The 27,259-nt window shown below is 33.6% G+C and overlaps 1 protein-coding gene across 1 annotated transcript in view; it reads left to right on the plus strand.

The window, feature by feature from the left end:
- Positions 1 to 27,259, plus strand: part of MALRD1 (MAM and LDL receptor class A domain containing 1) — a 533,295-nt gene that overhangs the window by 354,859 nt on the left and 151,177 nt on the right. The window contains 4 exon segments of the mRNA XM_025043397.1: positions 19,619 to 19,683; positions 19,685 to 19,720; positions 19,722 to 19,752; positions 27,133 to 27,259. The exon segment at positions 27,133 to 27,259 is cut by the window's right edge and continues 1 nt beyond it. Of these exon segments, the coding sequence (XP_024899165.1) occupies positions 19,619 to 19,683; positions 19,685 to 19,720; positions 19,722 to 19,752; positions 27,133 to 27,259 (259 nt within the window).

The raw sequence follows: 27,259 nt of genomic DNA on the forward strand, positions 1-27,259 counted from the left end.
ATGTCACATATAAATGCATCTTTTACTAAATATATAACATATATTGGTGCAAAAGGGTCATTTTGACTTTTCAGTCAAAGAAAGGTAATTTATTATTATTGATTCAAAATTTTGATTTTTCATCAAAGGAAAAAATGACAGTATCAATTCATTGATTTATAAACAAAACCTGCACACTTTTTGAAACCTATCATTGTATGTGATGGAGACATTTACTATTTACAAAATATCCATTTTGTTTCCCACATGGCCCATACCCTTTAGGGTAGGTAGACCCATGTAAAAAGGATCCAGCCAATGTGCTGTGAGGAAGTAATACATGTCACTTCCAGGTTGAAGCATTTTAAACTGGGGTACACCCCTCCAGGTCTCACTTTTGCTGCTGATGGTGCGTCTACAACCAGATGGTGCATCTACTTCTGCCTCGTCCCTTGAACTTGTAGAGCAAAATCCCTCTGCCATCTTGTTTTAGAGATATATGGCAAGTAACAAGAGAATGGTGTTTTTTGAGATTTGGGGGTTATTTTTTTAATTGTAATATAATCTAGTTGGTCCTAACTAGCATATCGTTTAATTTCCTATACTACATAGAGGAATGTTGTTTACAGTTGGGCCAGTATAGAATCATGCTGTATATATAGAGAGTTGCATTTGACCTTGCGTTGTCCAGCATTGTAAACTTGGAAGCAAACACGTGTTGTCTTTAAGGTCACATCGTGAGGATTGTGGTTCCTTAATTAATGCCCAAAAAAGAAATCACAACCTTTGCAGGTTTTTTCAAACTGAGAGAAGTACATTTACCTTTCGGATCCTAATACTCTAAATACATTAAGAGCTTCCTGCATCCATGGCTCCAGCCTTATGGAAAATGATGTCAGGAGAATAAAGCTGACACTAAACAAAATTCAAGACCAAGAGGTGGAGAGAATCCTTGGGGCATCAACCCTCTACTTCCAGTCATTGCCAGCTGAATCCCTACTTGGATTCATTGATTGAATTGATTTGAGACAGGCCTCAGGATAAAAGCATCATTGTCATGGTCAACCAACAACATTGTTCTTCATTAAGACTTAGAGCCAAGTTTTTTGCTTCATGTAAAATCAGGGAATATATTCTCATTCCTGGTCCCATGCCCATATTTTAAACAATAGGACTATGTAATTGAGTTTCTTATATCTTTAATCAGCTATTTTAAATTAAAAAATCAAAGCCATGGATGGATCTAATTACTTTAACATTATATTTAAGTCAACCATTTATTACACATCTAGAAAATATCAGATATTACTTTATCTTTCAATAAAATTGATAAAATTTGCATTTCATTGTCAAAATGATCTACATTTAAAGATGTAATTATAATCCTATCATAATGATTAACTGACTATTATAATTAATGTGATTATACTTGATTATAATCTAAGTACAGTGATGTAATTTTGTTCATTCATATATTAAATAAGAATAATTAATTCAGCATACATTTTAGTGAGCCTTAAATAACTATCCCTAATGAAGGCTACTGTAAATCTGAACGCTAACATTATCCTTGGTTTATGTAATTTTCAATTAGAATTCATTTTAATTACAATGAGCATTTCCACACTTGATACCTGGGTCAGCAAGACCATTACATAGAGAATTTGTGACAATAATGCATTTCAATTTTTACTAAACTATATTTTACTAATTATTTTGTATTCAAAAAATATTAATGTTTATCAATAAGTCTTCCATTTTACACTTAGGATATATATTTTTTATTTTTCATTACACAGTTAAAAAATAAGCTCTTCAGTCCTGAAACAAATATATCTAAAACATATAAGCTACAGGCATACTTAAAATGAGTAGATGCAGAACTCAAGAAATTTATATCCAGTTGAATCAAACATAAAGAACTAGGTTTTAATAAAATCTAAAGGTATTTATACATGCACAAATATTAAGCTAGGGCCAGAAACCAATTTTCTCATCTACTACAGTTGTTGGAATATACATGCAAACATACAGAGGCATATATGAGTTTCTGAAAATACTCATATTTGGAATAATCACACAAGACAAGGGCTTATGGGAAAATAGGATTGGAGCAAGTCACGATGAACATAGGTTACTAAGTTATACAGTGCTAATATAAACAATAGCAACCATACTGAAAATGCTGTCACCGTTTAAAGCATTTTAAGACTAATAAATAGAGGAACTTTTCAGCAAATATAGTATGTTACCTAAAAAAGGAAGGTAGGGTGTGAAGCAAGGAATCCTGATGGAAGAGTGGTATAAAACAATTAAGGGCTGTAGAATAATGGCATCAAGGGGAAGGTGACCAAAGCTTGGAAAAACCCCACAAGGAAACACTTCCAAAAGAAAGCATGGAGAAACAGAGCAAGGAACGCTGGGCGAAACACATGGGCAGCCCTGCGTCTTCCACAGCTCCCTGTGCTCAGCTGTTGTAGTGCTTTCGTCTGCTGTGCCTTGGTGGCTAAAGACATCATTATAGTGGAGAAAATCATGTAGCAATCAACACAGCTTCTGTTTGTATCGACCTAATTCCTCCATCGATCAATTGCATACAAACTTTATGTTTCATGGAAACATGTGTTAGATACGTGATAACCAAGACAGTAGAAGGAGACTAATACCTACTGAGCACCTGGTGGGTGCCAAGGTCAAACTAGACCCAGCACATACAGGATCTCCTTTAAGGAAGGAATGATGTTTAATACAGAATGGGTTCTTGGAGGATTTGAGCAAAACGAGTCACATAAATAGTCTGGAAATTTGCCTCAGAGGAGTTGGGAAATATAGAGTTTTAAATCATTGATTAAAAGGTCAGGAAAGAGCTCAGCAAAAGAAATCAAGCATGGTTTGGATTTCTTTCCACTAAGTTGAATTTTGGTCTTTTAGTCTTTGAACATTCTCGTGATAATTTCTGGGAAGTCTCTAGGTTAAGTAGGTCTAGTTTAACTGCCAATAGCATCAAACATAAAGGGAGTTTATTTAAGGATACGAGGAATCTCAGGAAATCCAAGATCAGGAAAGCAGTTCAGCTTCTGGAAGGTTCTAAAACCAAGGATCGAAAAGAGGGCACTTGAGCTGGGATCTTTCTGTGCGTCTTATCTTTTTTAATTGCTTCTCTGTGCACATCTATTTCAGTCGCCTCTCTCTGGGGAAGCAGCTTTCTCCGCTTCAGCACACATAGGCAGAACACATGATTATAGTACAGGATGCAGAGTCTTTAACATATTGTTGCAGAAATTCATTAGTTATATTTCTAAATTCTCTAGCAAGGGATTCAGATTGACCCATCTTGGGTCAAACGGCCACCCTCAGACAAGTTAATTTTAATCAGATGGCAGGGACATGCTGTGCAAACATGCCTACTGGGCTCCCAATTCAATGACCATGTGGATAGGGAGGAGTTATCAGATGAAGGGAGTTTACTATTGGCTCACTGAAAATCAATTCTTAGATCAGTATTTATTCAACAAATACTAATATAATACTTACACAAAAAGAATACTGAAGGGTATTATACAGATGAGTTCATTGTTCCAATAGATGACTAGTCTAATGATGCACGTTAAAAGTAATGAATTGATCTAGCATATACAATAGGAATAGAGCAGAGGGAATGGTTATTTGAGATATCGTGGGGGAGATGAGAGTTCAGAATGAGCGATTTAGTTCCAGTCACTTTGTCTCTCACCTGGCAAGGGAAAAAAAAAATTTGGTGGAGGAAAGAGTCAAAACACATGCATACCAGCTGGCCTTTAAAAGATTTCCTTGAAGCTGTTGCACATCAATTCAACTTATAATTAATTAGCCAAAATTTTGTTGCATGGTCAAACCATAAAGACATCTATGAAATGTGTTTATTCAAAACTAAGGGAGAGGAAGGGAATGGCTATCTGTTCTCTAAACAAATAGCCTGCTACAAGGTCCTACTAGGCAATTTTTTCAGCCTAAGAGTATACAGAATTATGATTTTAATATATGTTGTGAATTAAGAACGTATATGAATATGTAAATTTCCACTGACAACCTTTCACCCAATGTCTTTTGTTTCTCCACATGCTCTCTGTTAAGGTTGCTTATTGCTTCGTTGTCCTCAGTCTTTGGGCATCTTTCCGTCTCTCCATAATTCAACAACTTATACTTTCCTTAAATCCTCACAATTCCATCAAGATTGCTTTCCCTTTTTAGTTTAGGTGAATTAATTTATTTCTTTAAATCCTCACCGACTCTGATTTTCATTAAATTTTTTCAAGGAAACTTTCCTAAATTAAGTGAAATGATGTAGGTCGTGTTTTAATTTACATCTATGATTAACAATGAGGTTAAATTTTTTTAACAGTATGCTTGTTATCGGTCATTTACATTTCTTCTTTTGAGAATCATGCATTTATTTCTGTGCCAAAAATTTCTATTGAGTTGTTTGCTTTCTCATGTGGATTTAAACGTGCTTCTTCTTCACTAATTATATAAATCCCCTTTTATAAGCTATGTTGTAAATATGTTTTTCTTGCTTTTCCTTTTCTTTTTGTTTGTAGTACTTTCAATGAAAACATTTTCATCTACTTTTTAAAATTTAATCAAGGCTTTACTTTATATTTGCTGTTATCACTAAGATCAAGAAACATAATGAGATTAAATAAATATTTTTCATATTTTTTCCTATCTTTACATTTTAGTGCTAACATTTAAATGTCTTTAAACCATACTTCCTCATCATCAGATTTTGTCTAACTTTCATTATGCTTTATATTTTTGTTGTTCCTTCTTCCCAAGTCCTTTACCAAAAAAATTCACCATAAGGTTCTTTTGTTTTGTTTTGTTCTTTACAACATGCTGGCAGATTTTATTTTCCTAGTATCATAATCTCCTTTTTTTTTTTTTTTATTCAGTTGTCCTTTACACTAAGAGAACACCCTGAATTCATTTTAATTGTTTATTTATTAATGGTTAATTAGAATTCTCTTAATTGTCTCACTCTAGTGGAAACTAAAATGTGAAGTTAAGTGACTATTCTGATTATCAAGGACTCATAGGAATTCATTTGACAGGGTGATGCTTTCATTTTCTTAATTGCTTTAAATATAAGCTTTAAATATAATTATTCCAAAGTATTAAAAGGTTCTTTTAACTTATACTAAAGCTAAATGTATTGGTTGAACTAATAAAAAAAGAAATGAAAATATTAAGAAATTAATTTTATTCATTAATTGATATTTTACTTGTTCATGTATTTCTAGATCATCTTTAATGTGAGTTATTTTATACCTAGATATATTTTTATGAGTTGAGACATTGATTAAAAGTTACCTCAGTGTATATTTTCTATTGTAAACACATTGAAATGAAGTTGAGTGTAATACAGCCTTCTTTGAGCTGTAGCTCTATCGGGCAATTGCCTAATAAGCTATGGCATGCCTGCAAGAGACCGTAAGAACATAGGCTCAAGAAGGCATATGGAGGGAAGCCTGTAACCGGGAGTAAACCATAGCCCCAGTGTTTAAATGATCTGAAAAATTCAGAATCTCCAGTGTTCCACATCCAAGAGAGCCCATTTTCAGAAATCAGCCCACTCCCTGCCTGATTTTGTACCCATTTCTCATTGATTCCGACACTAATGTTACTCACAGCCTATTACTACAAATGTATTTCTCTGAAGAGGCAAAAAGTTGTTTTTCTTACTTCTGCCCCTCCCCTAATCTCTCCATCTCTCACTCTCTCTTTCTTTGCCTCTTTTTCTTTTTCTTTTTCTTTTTTTTTTCTTTTTTTTTCCTGTATTTAAAAAACCGGAGCAACTATGTTGACTTTCTGTTGTGAAATGCATCAGTGATTATAGGTCTCAACCCTGGCCTCACATTAATATCTCTTGGGGAGCTTAACATAATATCTCTGCTCAGGCCCCATTCCAGAATAATTAAATCATTATCTCTGGGTATGGGATCCAGGTGTTCATAATTTTTAAGGCTTCAAATAATTCTAATGTGCCCTTTATTATTTGAGCCTTTATTATACATATAAAAGAGAACATATATTTTAAATGTTCAGCTTAATATTAAAAGAAAATGATCCCCAAATTACTATATACAAATTAAGTCATAAAGATATGAAAATTTGAAACATGAATAATTTTAATATAACTTTGTCAATTATTTTTTGATAAAATAAGTATTTTGTCACATGATTCAGATATATTTCTATCAAAACTTGAGGATGCAGTTTTAGTTTACTCATTGTTTTGAAAATTTCTGCCATGTGTACATTTGGCAAATACAGTTATTGTCAAAGCAGCCAGTTCAATCAGACTTAGCTTTCATCACTACAAGCCTATCTTTATTTTTTAAATGCAAATAAATGTGTAAATACACATCTCCATGACAGCCATCCCACTTCTAAATGCAGTAATTGCCAGATATAAATATCCCATATTTCTTACGTCTTTTGAAAAAATGTGCTAATTTAATCTCCTAGAAAATAATATTTGCTGTTTTAGTGGCAATATCCCACACTCTATACAAATCAAGGCTAAGTATTTCTGCATTCAAAACTTGTTTATCAGCAAAAATGTTTCCAAATTAAATTTGAGAATAAAGTCATTCTTACTGTAACACCTGCTCCTAGAACAGTGCCTAGCACTCAGTCATCAGCAAATATATTTATTTTAATTGAGGTAAAATAAAATTTATCATTTCAATCATTTTTAAGTCTACAGTTCAGTGGTATTAAGTACGTTTACATTGTTATGCAGTCATCACCACTATTCATCCAAGAACTCTTTTCATCTTGCAAAACTGAACTTTTTACCCATTAAACTATAGCTTCCTATTTTCCCTACCCCCAACCCCTGGCTGCCAGCATGCTACTTTCTGTCTCTATGAATTTGCCTACTGTAGATACCCCATTAAGTGAGATTATACAGTATTTGTACTTTAGTGATTGGCTTACCGAAGGATACTGACACAATATCCTCAAAGTTCATCCATGGTGTAGTATATATGAGAATTTCTTTTTTTTTTTTAAGGCTAAATAATATTCCATTATACGTATGGACCACATTTGTTTATTCATTCATCTGTCAATGGACACTTGAGTTGCTTCCACCTCTTGGCTATGGCAGATAATGCTGCTGTGTATTTGGTGAGCAATAAGGTCACCCTTTGCTTTGTCATTGAGCAGCTACATCAGAAAATATAAATATATATATGTAAATATGATTATATAATTTTATATATTTCTATTGTAAGTCCAAATATACTTGTGTAAAAGTGTGCAAACTCAACAATCTCTTCTTTGCTTGCTATAGTCTCAGTAGTGACATCATTTTTTTTGCTATATGCATAGCTATTTTTTTTAAAGTTTATTGGGGCAACATTGGTTAATACAATTATATAATTTTCAGGTATACATTATAATTTGACATCTGTATATTCTATTGTGTGTTTACCACTCAAAGTCCAGTTTCCTTTAGCTACCATATATTTCATCTACTTTACCAACTTTACCCTTCCCCTACCCCCTAATATTTGACCACCTTTACCCCGTCTACCTCCCCCTTCCTCATCCAACCCTTACCCTCTGGTAACCACTAGTCTATTGTCCATGTCTATGAATCTCTGTTTGTCCTGTTAATTTGTTGCTTTTAGGTTTATATCCCACATATAAGTGATTTCATGTGATTTTCAACTTTTTCAGTCTGGCTTATTTCGCTTAGCATGATTATCTCGAGGTCCATCCATGTTGTCACGAATGGCTTTTTTTTAATAATCTACCAGAATTTTTGACACAATCTGTTGAACAATGTCTTCTACCATCATATTCATTCCTCAAGCACAGTGATGTCATTACAGGGAATCAGTTTTCTGAGATGTGGAATATTTAACTTGTAGCTACTAACAAACAATACATCAGCTGCTGTCATTTTTTTCTGTAGATATATATGCTCCCCTAGCATCACATGAGTAATGCTAATTTTTATCAAACTTCCAAAGACAATTTTGATGTGAGTTTGACGATATCAAATTTATTTACATTTATATCTTCACCTTTCTTAATTTAAAAACATAGCTTTATTTTTAGTTATGAATGCATTGGTAGTAAAGAACATTGTATAATAAATGGTTTTATGCTTATTTTTTACTTCAATCTCATGAAACTATCTGAATAAATCATTCTTTGAAGATACTCAGGTAATAAAAGGAGCAAGATTTTAAATGAGCTGAAAATATCATATTTCTACTGCCACAACTTGTCCATATATTTTTTTGAATGTCAAATAGAGGGATGCAAAGCTCTGTCTTCTATAAAGTATGTAGTATGATTGTAAAAGAAAATGTGCAAAGGAGAACCAGAATGATCATAGATGCATTCTCAAGCACATCAATTTTAGGAAGCTTCATATTTGGAAATGGAGAGCTGGAAATTGATTTCCTTAAAACTGTATGTCTTTATCCCCCTTGCAAAATCTTTACATCCTCTCTGCTGTACCCATAACTCAGCCCGAAGATTGCTGCTATATGATTAGTTTATTATTCCCCTTCCAATGTGCATGCTACACCTGCCAAAAATCAAATTTCTAAACACATGAGATTCAGTTCTAAATCTTCTGTTATGTTTCTATGGTGTATTAGTTTATCTCTTTGCCATTCTGCATTATCTTATTTATTATAGTTTATCATAATGTTTAAGTAAGTTTTGTTATCTAAAGTACATAGTCTCTGGATTTTGATCTTCTTTCTCAGGTGTGTCTTAGCTCTTGTTAGCCTTTTGTTATTCCAAGTCAATTTTAGATTCAGGGGATATGTGTGTCTTTTCTACCACTTCTGAGAAGCAGGTTTATTTCTGATTTACTCTAATGTAGTCGGCATAAGTCTTCTTATTGGCTCCTGTTTTGTGTGGGAGCCTCCAGTAAATTCCCTGCGTCTGGTAGACCCTAAGCCAGTGAAGTTATCTGAAGATTTCAACAGAAATTTCCTGTTAGCTGAATTCACTTCATTTCTGGCTTTGAAGAGTCCTGAATTTTAAATGTATTTCAATATTTTATTATGCATTGTAGATATTTCTTCTCAGATGAGGTGGTGTAAATCTCGTACTGCCAAAAGTGGAAATAATAAATGGTTTTGTATCCATAATATTTAAAAATGTAAAAATAGATTATTAACATACAGGTGTTTTGGAATGTTCTATAATATATATTTTGGAAAATTATATCATCATTTTTTGTATGCTTAGCCCCTTAAAATGTACGTCTCCCAAAATGTCAATCCTGCTTTATTTTTTAAGACATACTATACTATTTGGTGAGATTACTTTTAAAATAATTTATGCAACATATTAAGCAACTGAAATACTATGTTGAGTTTGACAGTGAAGCCAGTGAGCTTCCAGATGTTTCTAATCTAAAAATATTATCTCATGTTCCGAGACCTCTACTTTTAAATCTTTTAACTATTCTTTAAATGTCCTTAAAAGTGTAGAACACACACTTTAATGATATTCTTTCATCACCATTTTGATTGGAAAGCAATGTGTTAGAGGTTATATAACATCATCAGCTTTGCGATCTCTACCTCATTTTGAATTTAACTCCACTATTTCTCAGCTGCGTGATCTAGGACAAATTACATAATCATTCTGTGCCTCTTCTGTACAATTGAATGGTTGTGAAAATCTATTGATTTAATCCTTGCAAAGTGATTAAACCAGAATCCAGCCCATTAAATGTCGACAATATTATCTATTAATACTGATATCATTTTATAATTCTAGAAAATAAATGAAAACATAAAATATTATTAATGTTTTCTCAAAGTAGCATTTTGTTGTAGAAAGAATGCTGGCCTAAGATGAATGCAAGAGGAATTAGGACTTTCAACATCTATAAATCAAGGAGTTTTACCAGCTTTATATATTTTATCTAAGCTAAATCTCCTATGAACCCATTTTATAGATAAAAAAATCTAAGGTTCTGAGAGGGCAAATAGTCAAGATTTAAGCAAAAAGTGGAAAAACTAACACTAATAGAATATTAACTAAACGTTGTACTGAAAATTGTGCATATAGTATCTCATTTAATGTTCACACAACTCTGTTTTTCACTCAAGAACTTTACAATTTCCATTTGCCAGATGAGGAAACTGAACCCCATAAAGATTAATTAATTTAACTAAATCATACAAAATGTTACAGATTTCACTCAAGGAGATTTAAAGATTTTGTTTAAAAATATTTTAAACTTACTTTGTTGTAGCTCAGTTATTTGTTAATAATTAAGTGCATCTAAATATTTGAGTCCCAGTTTTAATAATCATCTTCAGTCCACATTAAAGCTATTAAATTCTGACAGTTTGAATGAAATACTACATTGAAAATACAGTGCAGATTAAATTTTTATACATCTCACGAGTATGAGAAAGTTCAATAGAAATGGTCAAAGATAATATTATTTTGCGATTAGATTATTTATGTTTATGCAGAAAGACATATGATGTAACAGTGTCCCTTGGCAGCCTTACTAAATAAATAATAGACAAGTCAGTCTAATTAAAAAGTCTGAATCAAATTGTTCGGCATTTCAAAATCTCTTATTCTTCCTACCAATGATATCAATATCAGAGAAATTCTAGAACTTATTAAATTTTTAGGAAGGCCATATATTTCCTTAAACATAGATGGGATTTTTTTATTACACACATTGTCGATTGTTGTTGTAGCCTTCCTATATTCTTTTTTGTGTACATACTAAAAACAATTTTACCAACTTTAAGTAAACCAAAGTCATTTTCCTTAAAGATTCAGGGATGGATCAGAGAATTGAAGAAACAATTGTGTATACCATCCTTGAGAAGGATAAATTCCAAGGACCTAAGCAACAGGGTCTCATGGAAATTTGCTCTAGTGAAGTGCCCATTAGACACCTTTGCCCCCCCAAACCTGTCAGTTCTGTGCGTTGTACAACATTCAATCTCAAATGGAGTAATCTTGTTAACCAGCTGTCTATCCTGAGATCACTCATGTAATACCAGTGGTTGTAAGAGTAAAAGAAATAAACATGATAATTGCAGACTTGTTTGATAAGATATAAAAGTAGTTGTTTTCAATTTGGTCAAAATGAATCAACTATTATCTATAGATATCTAAAGATAGATAGATAGATAGATAGATAGATAGATAGATAGATAGATAGATAGATAGATAGATAAACATATATTCCTACTATGAGTTAATATTTTGAACCTATCGGCAAATTCTTCATTATAAATTCTATGCAAAAGTTACCTGAGCAAGGGAACAGGAAATAGTATTCTAAGCAATTAAATCCGCCTCCTTTGCCATTCACTTTTAGATATATGTGATATTGGTGCTTTAATATGCAACTTTCATCTTACATCTCATCCCAGTGAAGTAGAGACAAACCTTGGAGTGGAGTGGAGGCAAAGTGTGTATTCCCATCTTAATATAGCAGTTATAAAATTTTAGTTACATCTAAACACATGACATCTTCCATTCCTCATGTGTATTCTTCAAGTTAGAGCTAGAATCTAGCATGTAGACAAATATTTTTAATGAAGAACCATTTGTTAACGATGGTTACAATTTTCTTGAGTGATTTTTTTTCTTTCTTTACAAGTTTATGTCTCATACCAAATCTGTCTTCTTCTCAAAAAGAACATTCATTATCTCAGTCCTCTCTGCTGTCTTGGCCCACTTCTCTTTAGATTGCCTTTGCTTTCTGCCTCATGTCACCACACACTGTGAGCCTCCTCGTCTTTGTAGCAAACAATAAATTACATCATTAGCTGTGTTTATATAGACTATCAAACTCACAAAATATATTACATCTCAGAAATTACCTTAGGCAGTGACAATAATTACCACACAGTCCATTTGTCCTCTGAATAATTTTCAGTAGTTGACAGTTTTCTTTAACTATTTCTCACTGCAAAGTTTCATAGGAAACATTTTGCCTAATGTGTTTCAAATTTTTTTAAATGTAATTCTTAGTGCTTAGTACTCATAGCATGTTTTAAATTTATTTTAAGTTTAAATAGCCAAGTATTCTGGTTGCAGTGGTAAAGTCCAGTAAGCTTTATGAAATTTCAACACAATTTAGCAAAAATTACTTAATTACCTGAAAGGAGTCTGGGCTTGGTGCTATGTTTTAGGGATCTAGCAATGAATATAATATAGTTTCTTCCCTGAAGGATTCTTCTATATATTTCCAGAAGGAGATGTTTAGTTCATCAGTTGTATAGTAGATAAATCCAACAGAAACTGTATCATGGTACTGTATTTCAATACCATGCTCTATACTTGAGATTATCCAAGGTACCAAGAGAACTGGATGGATAAATCCATCTTGGAAGAAACAACACTTAAATAACTTGTGGCTTATAGGATTGGATATTTGAGCAGGAGAAGAGATTGGAGGTTCAAAACATGAATTCTGGCTTTGCTGTGAGTTGTCTTGGGAACTTTGGTAATTGATGTAAGAAGAATTATAGTACCTGCTTCTTGGAGCTACCTTGAGAATTAAATGAGTTAATATATGTAATGTGCTTAAACATAATGAGACATGTAGTAAATGCTCTGTGAGAGTTAGAGTCATCACCACCACACCATCATCATCGTATTCTGGTCGTGTCAGGCTAGGCTACTGTTACAACAAGTACATCCAAAATGCATCACAATTCAGGCGGTTCATTCCTTACCTACTACTATGCCGGAGTTGGCAGGAGAACAGAGTGGTGGGGAAGCTTTACCTCATGCTTTTATTCAGGGTGTAGGCAGATCTTTAATCGTGGCCTTCAAGGTCCACCTCGTGATTGTTGCTTTTCTATCCCACCAGGAGAGGTAAAGAGCGTGAGGTAAAGAGAGTGATATGTATCACTTCCACTCACAGACCATGTGTTAGAACACACCCTGATGGCTCCACCTGGTTGCAAATGTATCTGAGAAATAATGTCTGGCTGACTCCGTAGCAACTCTACATTATAGAAATTCGAGCATATGTTATAAGTAGCCAGCTATCTCCACTACATGGCTGAGGAAGGACGAGAGCATAAAAACAAACATGAGTAAAGACAAAAATGGTAAAGAAAAAAAAAAAAGATGTCCATCTGTGGACCACATGTAGATGGGTACTGTGAGGTTTATTATGAAGCAAGAAGTAAGGAAAGATAAAGTAGAAGGCAAAAAGAAAAAAAAAAAGTGTGTGTATTTTTGGTTACATTTAGTGGGTCTGATATGTTGTAGAGAAATCCAATAGAAAATGTATCATAAGTGTCTAAACTCAGGAAAATTTACAGTTTGGGATATAGCTATTGGGTCTTTAGCAGCCAGGTTGGTCAATAAAATCATAACAGGAAATATGATGCCCATGGAAGAGCAAAGGAAAATGAATCAGGCTCACAATTACTCCGCTGGCACTTAAAGGCCTGGACTGGAACAAGAGCCAAGAGAGGAGAAGGAAGGTTAAGAGACGGCAGGATAACAGGACTGTGATGCCAAGGACCTAAAGGTATTAGGGTTGTAAAATGAAAGGCGTTTTTGGCACGACGGATGCAGCAGTAAAGTCCGGAATGGAAAGAGTTATTTCTTTTAAAATGATGGTTAGGAAATTATCATATAACTGAGCAAGGGTTCTTTTAGAGGAATTTTAAAAATCAAAAAGAGGTGAAGAGTGACGGGGACTTCTGAAACAGTACACCGTTAAAAATATTTCTTCATTCATAAAAGCCTAGTGCTCTTTGTCAGGTATATCGTTTCTGAGTTTTGTCATTGCCATTTTTTTTTCTGATTATTTTCTCTTCCTCCTTTCTAGGCCTTCCAAAAATATTTTTTGTCTAAACCTTTAAACCAATTATTCGATGTATATACAACCTAGAATTCAGCAATCTATTGTCCTTAAATTATATGGCGAATCCATAAAGAAAAGTAGATATTTAAAATATACCCAGATCTAAAAAATTAGATAAAAATCTGTTTCATGTCTGAAAAGAGAGCTTGGCATATATAGTTTTTTCAAACAAAAATAAAGTCACCTTTTTGTTTAAAAACATGGAAAGCTGATCTTTAGGATATTTTCCATTTAACAGGCACAAGTAGAATTGCATTTTTTACATTTCCCGAAACTCTCTCTGTGCACTAAGACATGGTCCAGTAACTCCAATAACACTTCTGATAATTTGACACAAACTGAACTTTGCTGTCACTGAGGTCACTGAGGTTACAGTTTCAGATGTGTTGCTAACAGTTGTCTGATATGTGCATTGACCTTCTTAAAGCCTAGCAATTTTTCTAACAGAAGATAGAATTAAATATTTGCACTGAATAGAAAATATGAAAGGTATTATTGTTACTTTTTGGAACATTTGAAAATATCACCCATGTGATATTAAGTCATCAGCAATGTTGAGATTTCCTTTTATTTGCAAACTTGCCCCTGATCTTTCCAGAACAAGAGAGCACTCAAGTGAAATAAACAGTTCACCCAAGGGAAGATTTGGGGTGCATATCTTTTCCAAAATATTTATTCTTAAGCCTATTTCCCTTTTATTATCCAAAATGTTGCTCTTCCTTTAAATAAATCTGAATCTTCCATTTTTGCAATATGTTGCCAAACTTACTTGGTAAAGAACTGAGAAGAATGGAGTTTTATAAAGGAGATTCATATAGGAACTGTGTCCTCTCAGTTGAATGGTCTGGCTTATCTTACTAATTGGCTGAATAACTAACTAACTGAGATGATTGGCACTTGGAAGGCCATCAACTGAATAAATGTATTAAATATTTTTTAACATGCTAGTACAAGCTAGGACTACTTTTTTGTGTCCTCTGACAGCAAGCCATAAATATCTTCAATTATAGCACTAAACATCCTGTCTTAGTAATATGCTTTTCTCACCAGATTATAAATCCTTTGAGGATAAGAACTATCACAGCATCCACCATGGTGTCTGACAAATCCTCAGTATATTACGGAGTATATACTCAGTATATTTTCAGGATGAATAAATGAATATTTTAAATAGATGACATCACTAGATATGAACAAACATAGTATTTTGTATGAGAGTGATTATCATTGTTTTCATTTAGAGATCAATAGTAAATGGCTTTCCTCAGCTTACAGATTTTATTAGAATGGGGTTGAAATCATTACCTTGGTCCACATTTTTGAACCACCTATTAGTATTCAGCATGTACTGTCCAATATTACCAGCTTTAACTAGAGTAAAACTTTTACTTGGAATGATAAAACTTTTGAGACATACTTATAATAAAAACTATCTAAAGATAATTTGTCAACAAATTAAAACAGATAAATGACAAGGGAAATTCATATATTAACAAGTAAAAAGAAACCAGTTACAGAAAAGTTTTCTCTTATAGCTACTACAAATACATCTTAATGTTTCTGTTTCAGCAAATGCATTCAGATGCTTATATATATTTACTTTTATATGAACATAAAATAGAGTTTATTTTTAAGCACAGGTCTACTATTGGACAAAATGCAAGTAGCCTCAAGTTTATATTAAAATAAGTAGTATTATTTGGAGAAAATTATTTTCATGGGGCTTTCTTAGGGTTATTTTTAGACTTCATAAGGTAATGCCAGTTTTTAGATATTAAATTTATATTGAAAATTAGACTACAGAAGAAATAACAAAATCGTATCACAGGATATGCTTTCTACCACTCCCAGAACCAAAAAAGGAGAATCAAAATTTAGATTACAGGTGGAATCTAACTTCCCAGTGGTCTAAAGGATTTGGGGACTGATTTTTTAATCCTATATGAGAAAAAGATCCTTTGAATTAAACCTACTCCTTGTGCCATACCACATATAGGCTAGTATGTGATGTGAGAAGAACTCCAAAACAACAAATTAATGTTAAAATTTCAAGAACTATTGAAACTTCGAGGACAATGTAGAAGCCAGTATAAATTTATGCTGTTGGTACTATATGCTACTAGGATCATAAGATCATAATATAGAAAATGGAAAGCATGAAAGAAGAATAGGCAAGATACTAAATAAAAATAACTAAAATTTACTTCTAGAAATGAGAATAAATATCAACGGAAAAGTTAAACAAACAGATTAGAAACACAGTTGAAGAATAAGTCATCAAATAAATGTGAGCTTACTCAGAATGAAACAGTATGGTAAAGAGAAAAAACTGTGGAGTAAAGATTAACAGACATCAAGGATAGAATGATTAAATTCAATACTTATCTAATAGAAGTTCCAGAAGTAGAGAACAGAGGCTTAAGGAAAGATACTATTTGAAGAGATAATATTGATCTTTTTCCATAATTGAAAAATTCAAGTTATCATAGCACAGAACAATGGAGCAACCAGTAGCAAGGAGCAACCTAGTCCCCAGATCTTGGTTTCTGATAGCATTTTCCAATAAAAGGAACCAGGGCTCCTCTGAGAAATGGCTGATGACTGATTCTAAGACTGGGTCAGGAAATATAAGAGATATGAAATGAGCCTGAGCAACTTACTAGAAAATATGGTAGTGTTCCCCCTAAAACAGCCTGCATTGATGGGGTACATCAAAAGGACACAGGAACCAACTGAAAGAGCTCCCCTTGGCAAAAGCTGAAACAATTTGAGTAAAAAAATAGAGTAGCATTACATTTTGACTCAAATTATAAATATCCTGTAGTCCATATTGATAGAAATAAATTACTGAGTAAATAAGTAAATGGGAGAGAAGAGACAAATCTCCCATGCATAAGAATTTTAAACAATTTATGTAGATTCTCTGCCCTCAAGGAGGGGAGCGTAGATCACTACCCAACAGCTGTGATCCACACATAGTGACTTCCTTCCAAAGCACATAGTATGGGAAGGGGTGGGAAAAAAATGACTTTACGGTGGAGAAACATGACAAGCACTACATCAGCCAGGTAAACAAAGTCAACATGAACAGCAACAAGTCATGTTAATAGTATAAACCCTTGTCACAATGTGATGAAAATAACACTTTACTTCTGAAGTCTTCCCTGCCAAAACCCATAATTCTGGCTAATTAGGAGTGGGAAAATCAGATAAATTCCAACAGAAAGTCATCCTACAAAATACTTGACCAGTTCCCTCCAAATTGTAAAAGTCATAAAAAAAAAAAAAAAGGAAAATCTGAGAAACTCACAGTGAAGAAGAGCCTAAGACATGACTTTATCAACTAAATAACATGGTCTCCAAAGGCTGGGAGAATGCCCATTTTGCCTTTTCTGTCCTCCATGTGATCAGTGTATTCTATATGAGATATGAAGGGGCTTACGAAACATGTGCCCTGGGAAATTTACTTTCTGAAATCTCAGAGCCTGCTGTATATCATCACTTGAAGAACATGATAAAACAAATGTTTGTTCACAGATATAGCACTAGAATGATTGTATCTGGTAATAAACCCTGTGGAGAAAACTATTTAAATACAAATAGAAATTTAAAGGATCAAGGACATCTTTACTGTAAACTCTGTTTCAAAGCAGAATAAAGCCAGTTTTCAGTTGATGTCACTTTCAAGTTGGTGACAATTCATTTAAATGCATAATGAATTAGTCATTCATATATATATATATTTCAGACCTTTTTTTATTATTATTTCTAGGATTTTTCAATTTACCATACTTAATTTTATGTCTTTAGGTCTCAAACTTTTTGGGGGGCCTAAATAAATATTTAATCTGTTTCATATGCCAATTCTGTCAGCCAGATTACCTTCAACTCTCTATTATGAGCACCAATGTTATTTCCATTCTTAGCATGGTCAACTGTAGAATATGTGAGGTTATCTTTCATTTCTTATATTTTCCAACTATCAAATCTGTAGAGTTTATCATTTTGACTGAATGAAGAAATTGAAACTGGCTAAACACATACAAGATATTCTCAATAAAATAAAATAATTTTTCTATTTACCATAATGTTTGTGCTAACAACAGTCTAACTATATTCTTGTCTTAAAAATCTACTTTTCATAGAATGTTAGGTTTTATAAAATTTTTTCTTCGTACGACTCGCATACCATAGAACTTCTAGTAATCACTTGGTTTACTGAAATTCAAAGCACTGACTTGATTTCTCTCCCTATCTTTGCTCTTCTATACTTTTAAGGAAATAAGGCTCATTTAGTGATGTAGTCTATTTTAGTCATATTTTTTTTTAAAAACTAAGAACCAATTATTTAAATTATGCGTTAAGACATTTCCTCTGTGGAGTAATTACATGGCTCCACAGCCGATAGCATGGAAAAATAAAATAATTTCAGTGCTTTGACTTGCATAGTAAATAGTGTCTACATATTGCTCTGGGTAACTGTGAATTCTCACTAGTGTTAATTAAAATAATATGGCAAAGATTCTGAACCACTCGATGAACATGCCCTTTAATTCTTTGTCTTACTGATGCCCAGAGTTGAAAATCCTGTTGTTGTCTTAGGTGCTCTTTCTTCAATCTCCATATTCAGACTGCATCATACTGGTAAATTATTTCTGGAAATTATTCAAGTTTTAGTTATTGTGTTGTGGTGATGATTTGAAGGCTATGGAAATGCACTTTTATCAAATCTTTATAGAGTTTTACATTTTTTCTTTATGGAAATACTGCCTAACCTTGCCTAACTTACTCCCACCTCAGGCACATCAGCCTGAATTTACAGACTATGTATCAAAGGAATTGCTGGGCTTTATTTAATTTGTTGAACTGGCTAAAAATAATTTTAGACCTTTAAGGTATATCATTCGAAGCTACAAAATATTATCATTAGACTTTATATCAGTTCAAGTAATATGCAAATATGTGTATTGCTTTGAACATTCTATCTAGGTTCACTTTTCTAAGCTTCCTTTAGATAAAACCATTATGTCTTCATTTTTAAGCACACACTACATAGTAGGTGCCATGTAAGCTCGAGAGAATACAGCAAAAACTCTCATTGCTAATGAGGTTGGAGTCTGGAGTAACAGACAAACATGTAAACAGCTCTTATACAAGTGGCTAAACATTTAATATAGGACTAAAAAGGATCTTTAGTCATGTGACACAGGGAGTGTCCAACCTGGGGCTTGGATGACAGAGAGGCCAGACTAGGATAGAGAGAGAAGTTGAGCAAACCACCAGGAGCACAGGAGGGAATGGTCAGTGCAGGTGAAGGAAGCAGCATATGTGAACACATGGGAAAACGAAGAGCAAGTGGCGTTATGTGTGAAACCCTCAGTCGCAGGATATAGTTTACTGCAGGTGCTTATGGAAAGAAAGAGTTGCAGAAGATGAGAATGGAACACTATGCTGGTACCAAAAACAAAAGATATTTAATGCATTGATTAGAAGTTTGAGTTTATGTAATAGACACTGGTCAGCCCTTGACTGGTTGAAAGATATTTTGGAAGTACAGTCTGAATAACTTGCTGAACAATGGGGGTGGGACCGAAGGAGGGGGCGTTGTCTGGACATCTACCTTGGACAACTATTAAAATCACTAACTTATTTGATAGCGTGGAATCAATAAAATGACTTAAAAGAATATTCAAATTACTGAAAATATTACAAAATACTGATTTATTTGTTATTTTATTTCTTCCCCAGTGGGAGAGACTTCGGAGATTTGCCCAGAACCTACTGACTTTTTGTGCCACAACAAGAAGTATATTTACTGCATCCCACCTTGTCTGTGACCATAAACTTCGTCTGCTCAGATAGGTCCGATGAAGCCCAGTGTGGTAAGTACATTGGTCTGTTCTAGTGCCGCCGATTCAGCACAGGTCTTCACGTTATTAGTAGAGAGACATATTGGCATTGACTACTGAGAAGCAATGTTCTTTTCATGCATTAGAGTAGATTTGAAATAGCCAAAACATTTTTCCAGCTTCTCTATGCAAATATCCAGATGGCAGCCTCTCATTCTTTTTGCCCCCGTACTAGAAACTACAACCTATCTACAGCAAAGCATGTTACAGAAATCTCCCATCATGCCATTGTATGGAACTATGTGGAGTCAGAATTAAAATTGTCAGACACTGAACTAGCAGTCTGCACTTCTTTATTGGTTTTCATTACTGTTTCGATTCCTTCTTTAAAAAAAGTTGATTTTATAGATGAGGATAAAAATTAGCACTTTGAAAAAATACTAGTTTAATGAATAATTTTATCATTACATTGCACTGGGAAAAGAGGACTAGATGAGCCACATTAATTTTTCACTCAAGCTTTAATTCAAGTGATTTTTTAAGTCTTCTGTAAAACCAAGTATATAATTTGAAAATATGAGCATGGATCTAATTCAAAATATATATTTCATATATCTTACTGGTGACCATTCATATGGAATCTTGATACCATACAAGCTACCTGGTGCAGTTAGTGTTTGCCTCATAACAAACTATTGCCAAAAGTTAGTGGCCTAAACAAGTTTCATTTTGCTCGCAGTTCTGTGGGCCACTAATTCAGGAAGAAGTTAGCTAGGCAGTTTGTCTCTGATGCACATGGTTCAAACAGATATGGCTGGAACAGAAGGATTAGTTCCAAGCTGGCTTCATTCCCTCCATGTTTGGCACATTGGTACCCTCGGTTTCTCTATCAGGCTCAATGTGGACTCTCATCTTCCAGGGCGATCCACATGACTTGGGCGTTCCATAACATGGCTGTCACAGGATAATAAGACTGCCTTTTTGAGTAATATCACAGGATAATAAGACTGCCTTTTTGAGTAATAATCCTGCATGAGACTGCCTTTTACCAAGTGGATGCTCCAAAAGCAAGCATTCCAGGAGCATCAGGAAAAATAGCAAGATTGTCATGACTTAGCCTCAGAAGTTTCAGAACATCACTCTGTCTCTTCCTAAGGATCACGCAAATAACAGAGTCTAGGCTGGATTCAAAGAGAGACAGGGAGCAGACTACAGCCCTCAGTGGAAAACGTCCCGCACGCACAGGGAAGAAGTCCACATGACTCATGTTGAAATTTTTATTTTTAGCACGATACCATTTTTCTTTCTCAGGATCTTATAGTGATGATGCTTCTGAAGTGTTCATTTTCTCTTTTTAGCATTTATTATTTTTTTAATTGCGGTAAAATATAAATAACATTATAAATAAAATTTATCATTTTAACCACTTTTAACTATACAGTTCAGTGGCATCTCATTGTCACGTAGCCAACACCACCACCCCCAGTCCATAACAACCACCATTCAACTTTCTGTTTCTATACATTTGACATCTCTAGGTACCTCATATAAGTGGCATCGTACAGAATTTGTCTTGTTATGACTGGCTTATTTCACGTAACATAATGTTCTCAATATTCATCCCATATATTAATTTTAAATCAAAGCATAAAAGGAAGTGAAAAATAATTGGCACTTTTAAAAACTATACTACAAATTCTACAGTGTTATAGTCTTAATTTTATAAAAATTATGTATTCCCTTTATAATGTATGTATTCTCAAATGAAATTTATAATGCATTGAATAATGGTTTCTACTGTTATTTCTAACTTCTTTTAAGTGCACCAAAAAGTGTATTTTTTTGTTACTGACAGTAAGAAATTTATTTCAAAGGAGTTATATGACAGTGCTCTACGACATTTGTGAAATCGCCATTTTCCTCTCAAGACGTAACGAGTAGAACATTTAATAATCACCAGCAGAACATTAAAAACTTGGCCAAATTCAGATAGATTCTAAAGGAAAAATAATTTGAATATGATCGCATTGACATACATAATCCGCCAGGGAAAGGACATCGGTCACAGGCACTAGAAAAGTTATTATAGATAGTAAAATTGTCTTCCTCTTGTGTAAAGACGAACTTATATTCCTGTTCCTAGTATGGCCTAAGAACAACTTTCTAAACATTAGGTATTTAATAATGGATGAGACATTGTCTTAGGCTTCAAAAATTCACTTTCTACTGTGGAAAAAAGATTATGGATAAAAATGTATTAAGATATGATTTCGCTTTTTAAAAAAAAATGGTAAAAAAATGAAAAGTTTCCTTTTAATTTTAAAGTGTAACAAGTTCCATCAAGAATAAGGTTATCACAGCTTATTTGGGAGTACATATGAAGAATGTGTGTGTGTGTGTGTGTATGTATATGCAATACAGAAATAGACATAAAACATTAGGAAGACTTATGGGTATTTTGGTTTTTTGAATGTGAATGCTACTGATGTTCTTTTTGCTTCTCTCATTTTTTCTCTCGGATTGCCTTATATGATTTTTTTTTTCACAACTACTTGAAGTATTGATGTGAAAACACACACAGCCAGTTTTGATTTTCAGAAACTGAAGTCAGTTACATCCTTCTATCTGTTAATATTACCTACAACTTTGATAGACAGCTACAAGAAGTAATTGAATTTATTAAAATAAAAGGAATATGTTGACAAATAGTCACTTTTTAAAAAACTACTTGATGGGCTTTGTTCACATCCAAAAGGAACACCACACAGCACATAGAGATATACAGTTCATCTATTATTTATGCAAATTGGCTTCATTAATATTTTATATTGACAGTGTTTTAGACATATTCTCCAGTGTAAGTCATCAGGGCTGGATTCCTGAAGTCAGGTAATCTATTGTGGATAATGGAATAAATTACATTTTCAAAATGACCTTTGGAGAAATATAAGGAAAGAATTGACCTTTTCAGTTAATTAAACTAAAGTCTTCATTTTGACTTTGACCCTCACTTGTTGGGCTATTATTTAAATTCTCAGAGACTCACTTTCTTCATCTGCCTAGTAGATACAATACCATTTGTCCTATTGAGTACCTTCAGAATTAAGAGCAATAATGTAAAGAACGTATTTGTTCAGTCCGCTATGATGAATAAGGTTAGCTTCTTCCATATTATTTTTATATTTCTTTTGAAATTCGTCATTCATAGTGGATGTCTTATTTACACTCCCTTTATACTTACTGGAAAATAAATGCAGTTATTCCTTATGGTTAAATTTTTACTGTTGGTTATGAACAAAGATAAAATTTTCTTGTTGCAAAATGTATAGTATATAGTAAATGAGATCAAACCTTTTTAAAAGAAACATTTAATTCAGAAAATATGCTCTCTTTTTTCATGGAAGGAAATGATTACCTAAACTATGTATTAAGTGCACCTTGTGTTCTAAGCTGTGAATATACAGTGTGTGGGGGTGCTTTCTCTCCTGCCTCTTTACAGAAACAAACATCCTGTTCACTCATGTCACTGTTTTTAACTGTACTGAAATTCTTCAAAATCCTTCTCTATGCTGCACTCCAAGAAGCCATTTCATAATAAGGGGAAACTATTTAATTCCTGTATTATGTATTTTGGTATGGTAAAATAAGGTAGATAAGTGAATGTGAAGAATTAAAAACAATTAATGATGGAGCCATTTCTTAAAATATATGTTAGTTGGTCAGTGTTTACACTGACCATGCAATCATATGGCTGAATATTATACCACTGAGAGAACGCCCTAAAACACACACATGCCCTGAGAACTGACATGGTCTAGAAGGGGAGAGGCAGTACATAAGTTGGACAGTCTAGGACTAGTATGATTTGCTAGATGGAATAAAGAAGAGAAGATACATTAAGATACTTGTAGCAGAAGTTCCAACCTTGACCAACCTAGAAGCATGGTAGTTCCTGCTTGTTGCCTTTCTATTCCAATTTTGTTTGGGGCAACATTGTGACCACCTACAAATACCATCAACTCCCAACTTGCTTGTAGCCACCAGAAGCCAATGAGCCATCCATGGAAATTTGGGGAAGGTGTCTATTTCAGAAAGAAAAAGCACCAGAATAGCTCTTTTCCCATTTCTTTCAATGCCTTGAATATTTGTGATACTGGGAAGTATAGCAGTCATCCTGCAACCATGAATGAGCATAAGGATGACAAGTTGACAGAAAGGAAGGATGAAAAGGTGTACTTCGCATCTGCACAGTTGAACCACAATGCCAACCCTAACCTGACAACTTCTTGACATTGTTAATTGAGATAAATTAATTCCTGTCTGTTCAGCTACTATTAATAGGATTTTCAGTTTCTTGGAATCAAATGCATTTTAACTGACATGGATAATAAGAAAAATGTATTATCTCAAATAATGCAAGTCAAAAAGCAAAGGAGCTCTAGAGTTGGTTAATTTAGTAACTTTTATCATCAAAAGTATATAACTGTATGGACTCCTTCCTTCTCTATGCTCTGCCATCTTCAGATAACAGACTTTCTTATAAAGTCAGCTCCTCCCCATATAATCTTTCGGTCGTGAGCATCGCATCTTTGCAATGATATCCTGAAAAAGGACAAATAGATTATTTCCTTTTGATTTATTTTTAAGAAAAAAGGAAAATTTTTCCTAGGTTCCTTTTTCCCAGTCAGTCTCATTGTCTATAATTGCATCCCAAGTCTATGGCTAAACTAGTTAAGACGGGGGAGAGTGAATATCGCATCACAATTGCTTAGATAAACCACAAGTCACCTCTGAAGCTGAGCAGGGGACTCTTTCACCCTTGAAACGCATATTTGAGTGAAAGAAGGTAAATTCCTGGATAAAACTGCAATTCTGTCCTGAACAAGAGAGAGGAAAAACGAGCATCCAATTGCTAGAGAAAACATTTTAAAAAGTAATCTTAAACATAAAATTTGAAAAACTCAGTTTTTATTCAAGAGATAATTTTCTGAAAAATTCCTTTAGAGGCAATTTTGAAGATGTGACAGATTTCAGCCTAAAAAATGCTTAACATTTAAAAAGTTTACTGTATTCAAGGCTAGAGATTTTGGAGAGTATTTTCAAACAATGTGAAAACTTGAATATTTTGAGCAAGGGATCTAATGCGAGTGTAGTCTTAAAGGTGAGTAGTGTGATTTGGGTTTGTGAGGTTGATAAATTGAAGTCTACATTAAAGAGACTCAAAATGAACCAGGAGCTTGAACCAATGGAACTGGAACAGGGGCTATGGAACTGCAAAGTAGGACGTAAATAAGTTCTCAAAGGGAGAATCTACAGTATGGGTGATAGATTGGATATGGAAATGAAGACTACAGAATCAAAGATAGCTCCAAAGTTTGACTCTTTAAAAAGAGAGAGAAGATTCATGCTGTGAAGTTAATCAGTCTCAAAGAGAAGAACCCATTCGGAGAGGTGAATTATTACTTTGTTTTGAGGTTGTGATTGCATATTGCAACTGGAATGTTTAACAAGCATGTATTTCATCTTGGCTGTAGATTTGTAGGCCATCTGCATAAAAGTGTGAAAGGCCATGCGACAGGATGAGTGAAGATGTAGAGAGTGAGAAATGTAAGCAAATAACTGTATATTTTTGTAAATTGAGAGGGTCACCATGACTGTGCCTGCAAGTTATAAGAAAGGAATTAGTAGAGAATATGAGATTGAAGCACATGAAGAAGTTGTCTGACTTTGAAATAAATGAGGCTGTGCAATGTTAATAGCAGTGTTGATAAGGAGATGAGATCATAACTGAGATTAGCCCTAGGGGGGTAAAAAAGAAGAAAAGTGGCATAATTTGAGGTAGAGGATAAAATAGAATTTATCCTGATTGTAAAGGTATCCTTAGCGTCAAAGATAAAGATAAAGTCGTATCATAAATAAGTTGAAGCAGAAGGGACAAGAGTGATCACAGAGAATTGAAAAGGATATAGAATAGGTATTGTAAGGCCTATGTATCAGGGAGTCAGTTACATAGGAATATACAGTGCAGAACCTGTATGTGACATCATTCTAAAGAACATATAATGGCTGTCCTGCTATGTACATTGGAAGATTCTGCTGTTTGCAGTTAGGTTAACTACACACTGGAGAACTGAATTTCTCACTACTATCCGCATTGTTTGTGTAATGTAAACCTATCTATATCCTATAATACTGGTGTGACAAGTATTATCACATGGATATACAGAGCGCATAAAGACACACCAAAAAAATCAATGGATTTTAAGACACATGGAATGAATGAAAGAATTTTACATAATTAAAACTGATTTTAGTTTTCAGAATAAGATACCATCATGTGTGAGAAGTGAAATGCTGATAATTTATGAAAATACTCTCAGGGACCCAGAAATTTTTTAATAAAAATATTAAATCTTTCTTTGCTATATATTTGGCATCCATTTCCACAGCGAGTTTTTTTTTCTGATAAAGTTTCTATATGTTAATATTAGTTTTATGTTAAGAAAAGTTATGAATGAGAATCCACTTTGAGTAGAAATGTTAAAAAAAAACACAAACTTTATCTTTCTAAAAAGAAAAGAAACGTCAATGACAATCTCAGTTGATTCATACTGATTCAGTCACCCAATAATTCATTCTGTCTATACAACACAGTCAGGTTTTACAGTGAATGCTCAAAAATAATCACTGCTGTGAAAAAAAAATTAAAGAAAGAAAAATGAAAGCAGACACTAGGGTGTTATGTTGGTACTTTTCACTGCTGACTAGGTAGTAGATTCTCAGTTATTATCTAGTAATTTTTCTTATCGTGAATAACTTAATTTTTAATGAGTTATCAACCAACACTTTTAGAAGAGAACTTATTTCATGATTTAGTGATTCTGAAATTTAGTACATGGCTTATTGGTATGGTATGCTGCAAGAGTTTGTTTCCTATACAGTTTACTATTTCTCCCAAAGGCACCTTTTCTTTAGCAGACGATTTGGCCTCTCTAATGGTCCGTGTTGTTCAAATGCCATAGAGTAAGCAGAGGGACTAAATTGAATATCCAGACAACTGAAGCTGCTGATTCATTTGACGTGAATTATCTGTATTATCATAATGTTATGTCCATTGTTTATGTCTAAACAGTTTTCTCTATCATTTATATTATTAGTCAATCAATATAACTCCTTAATGGATAAATGGCAATATTCATGCACTGTTTCTAGATGCTGTGATTAAAAAAAACAAAAACAAAAACTACAGTGTACCATTGATATTATCAATGAGTACAGATGTTCCACTTCTATAAATTTATTTATGAATAGTTAGAATATACAAGTATTAATTTAAAATCATCAAAAACGTAGTGTAATATTAAGTGCAATATGCATTTACAGAGCATCTCATTAATATTTTTGTTTCCTTAGGCCAGTATACAAGCACAAGAAGAAGCTGCAATTTTGAAACAACTTTAGGAAACTGGACCACAGCCTGCATTCTTACTCAAGACTCTGAAGATGACTTGGGCTGGGCCACTGACAATGAAATTCCTGC

The sequence above is a fragment of the Pteropus alecto genome, unplaced genomic scaffold (assembly GCF_000325575.1).
Source record: "Pteropus alecto unplaced genomic scaffold, ASM32557v1 scaffold11, whole genome shotgun sequence".
Taxonomy (NCBI): Eukaryota; Metazoa; Chordata; class Mammalia; order Chiroptera; family Pteropodidae; genus Pteropus; species Pteropus alecto.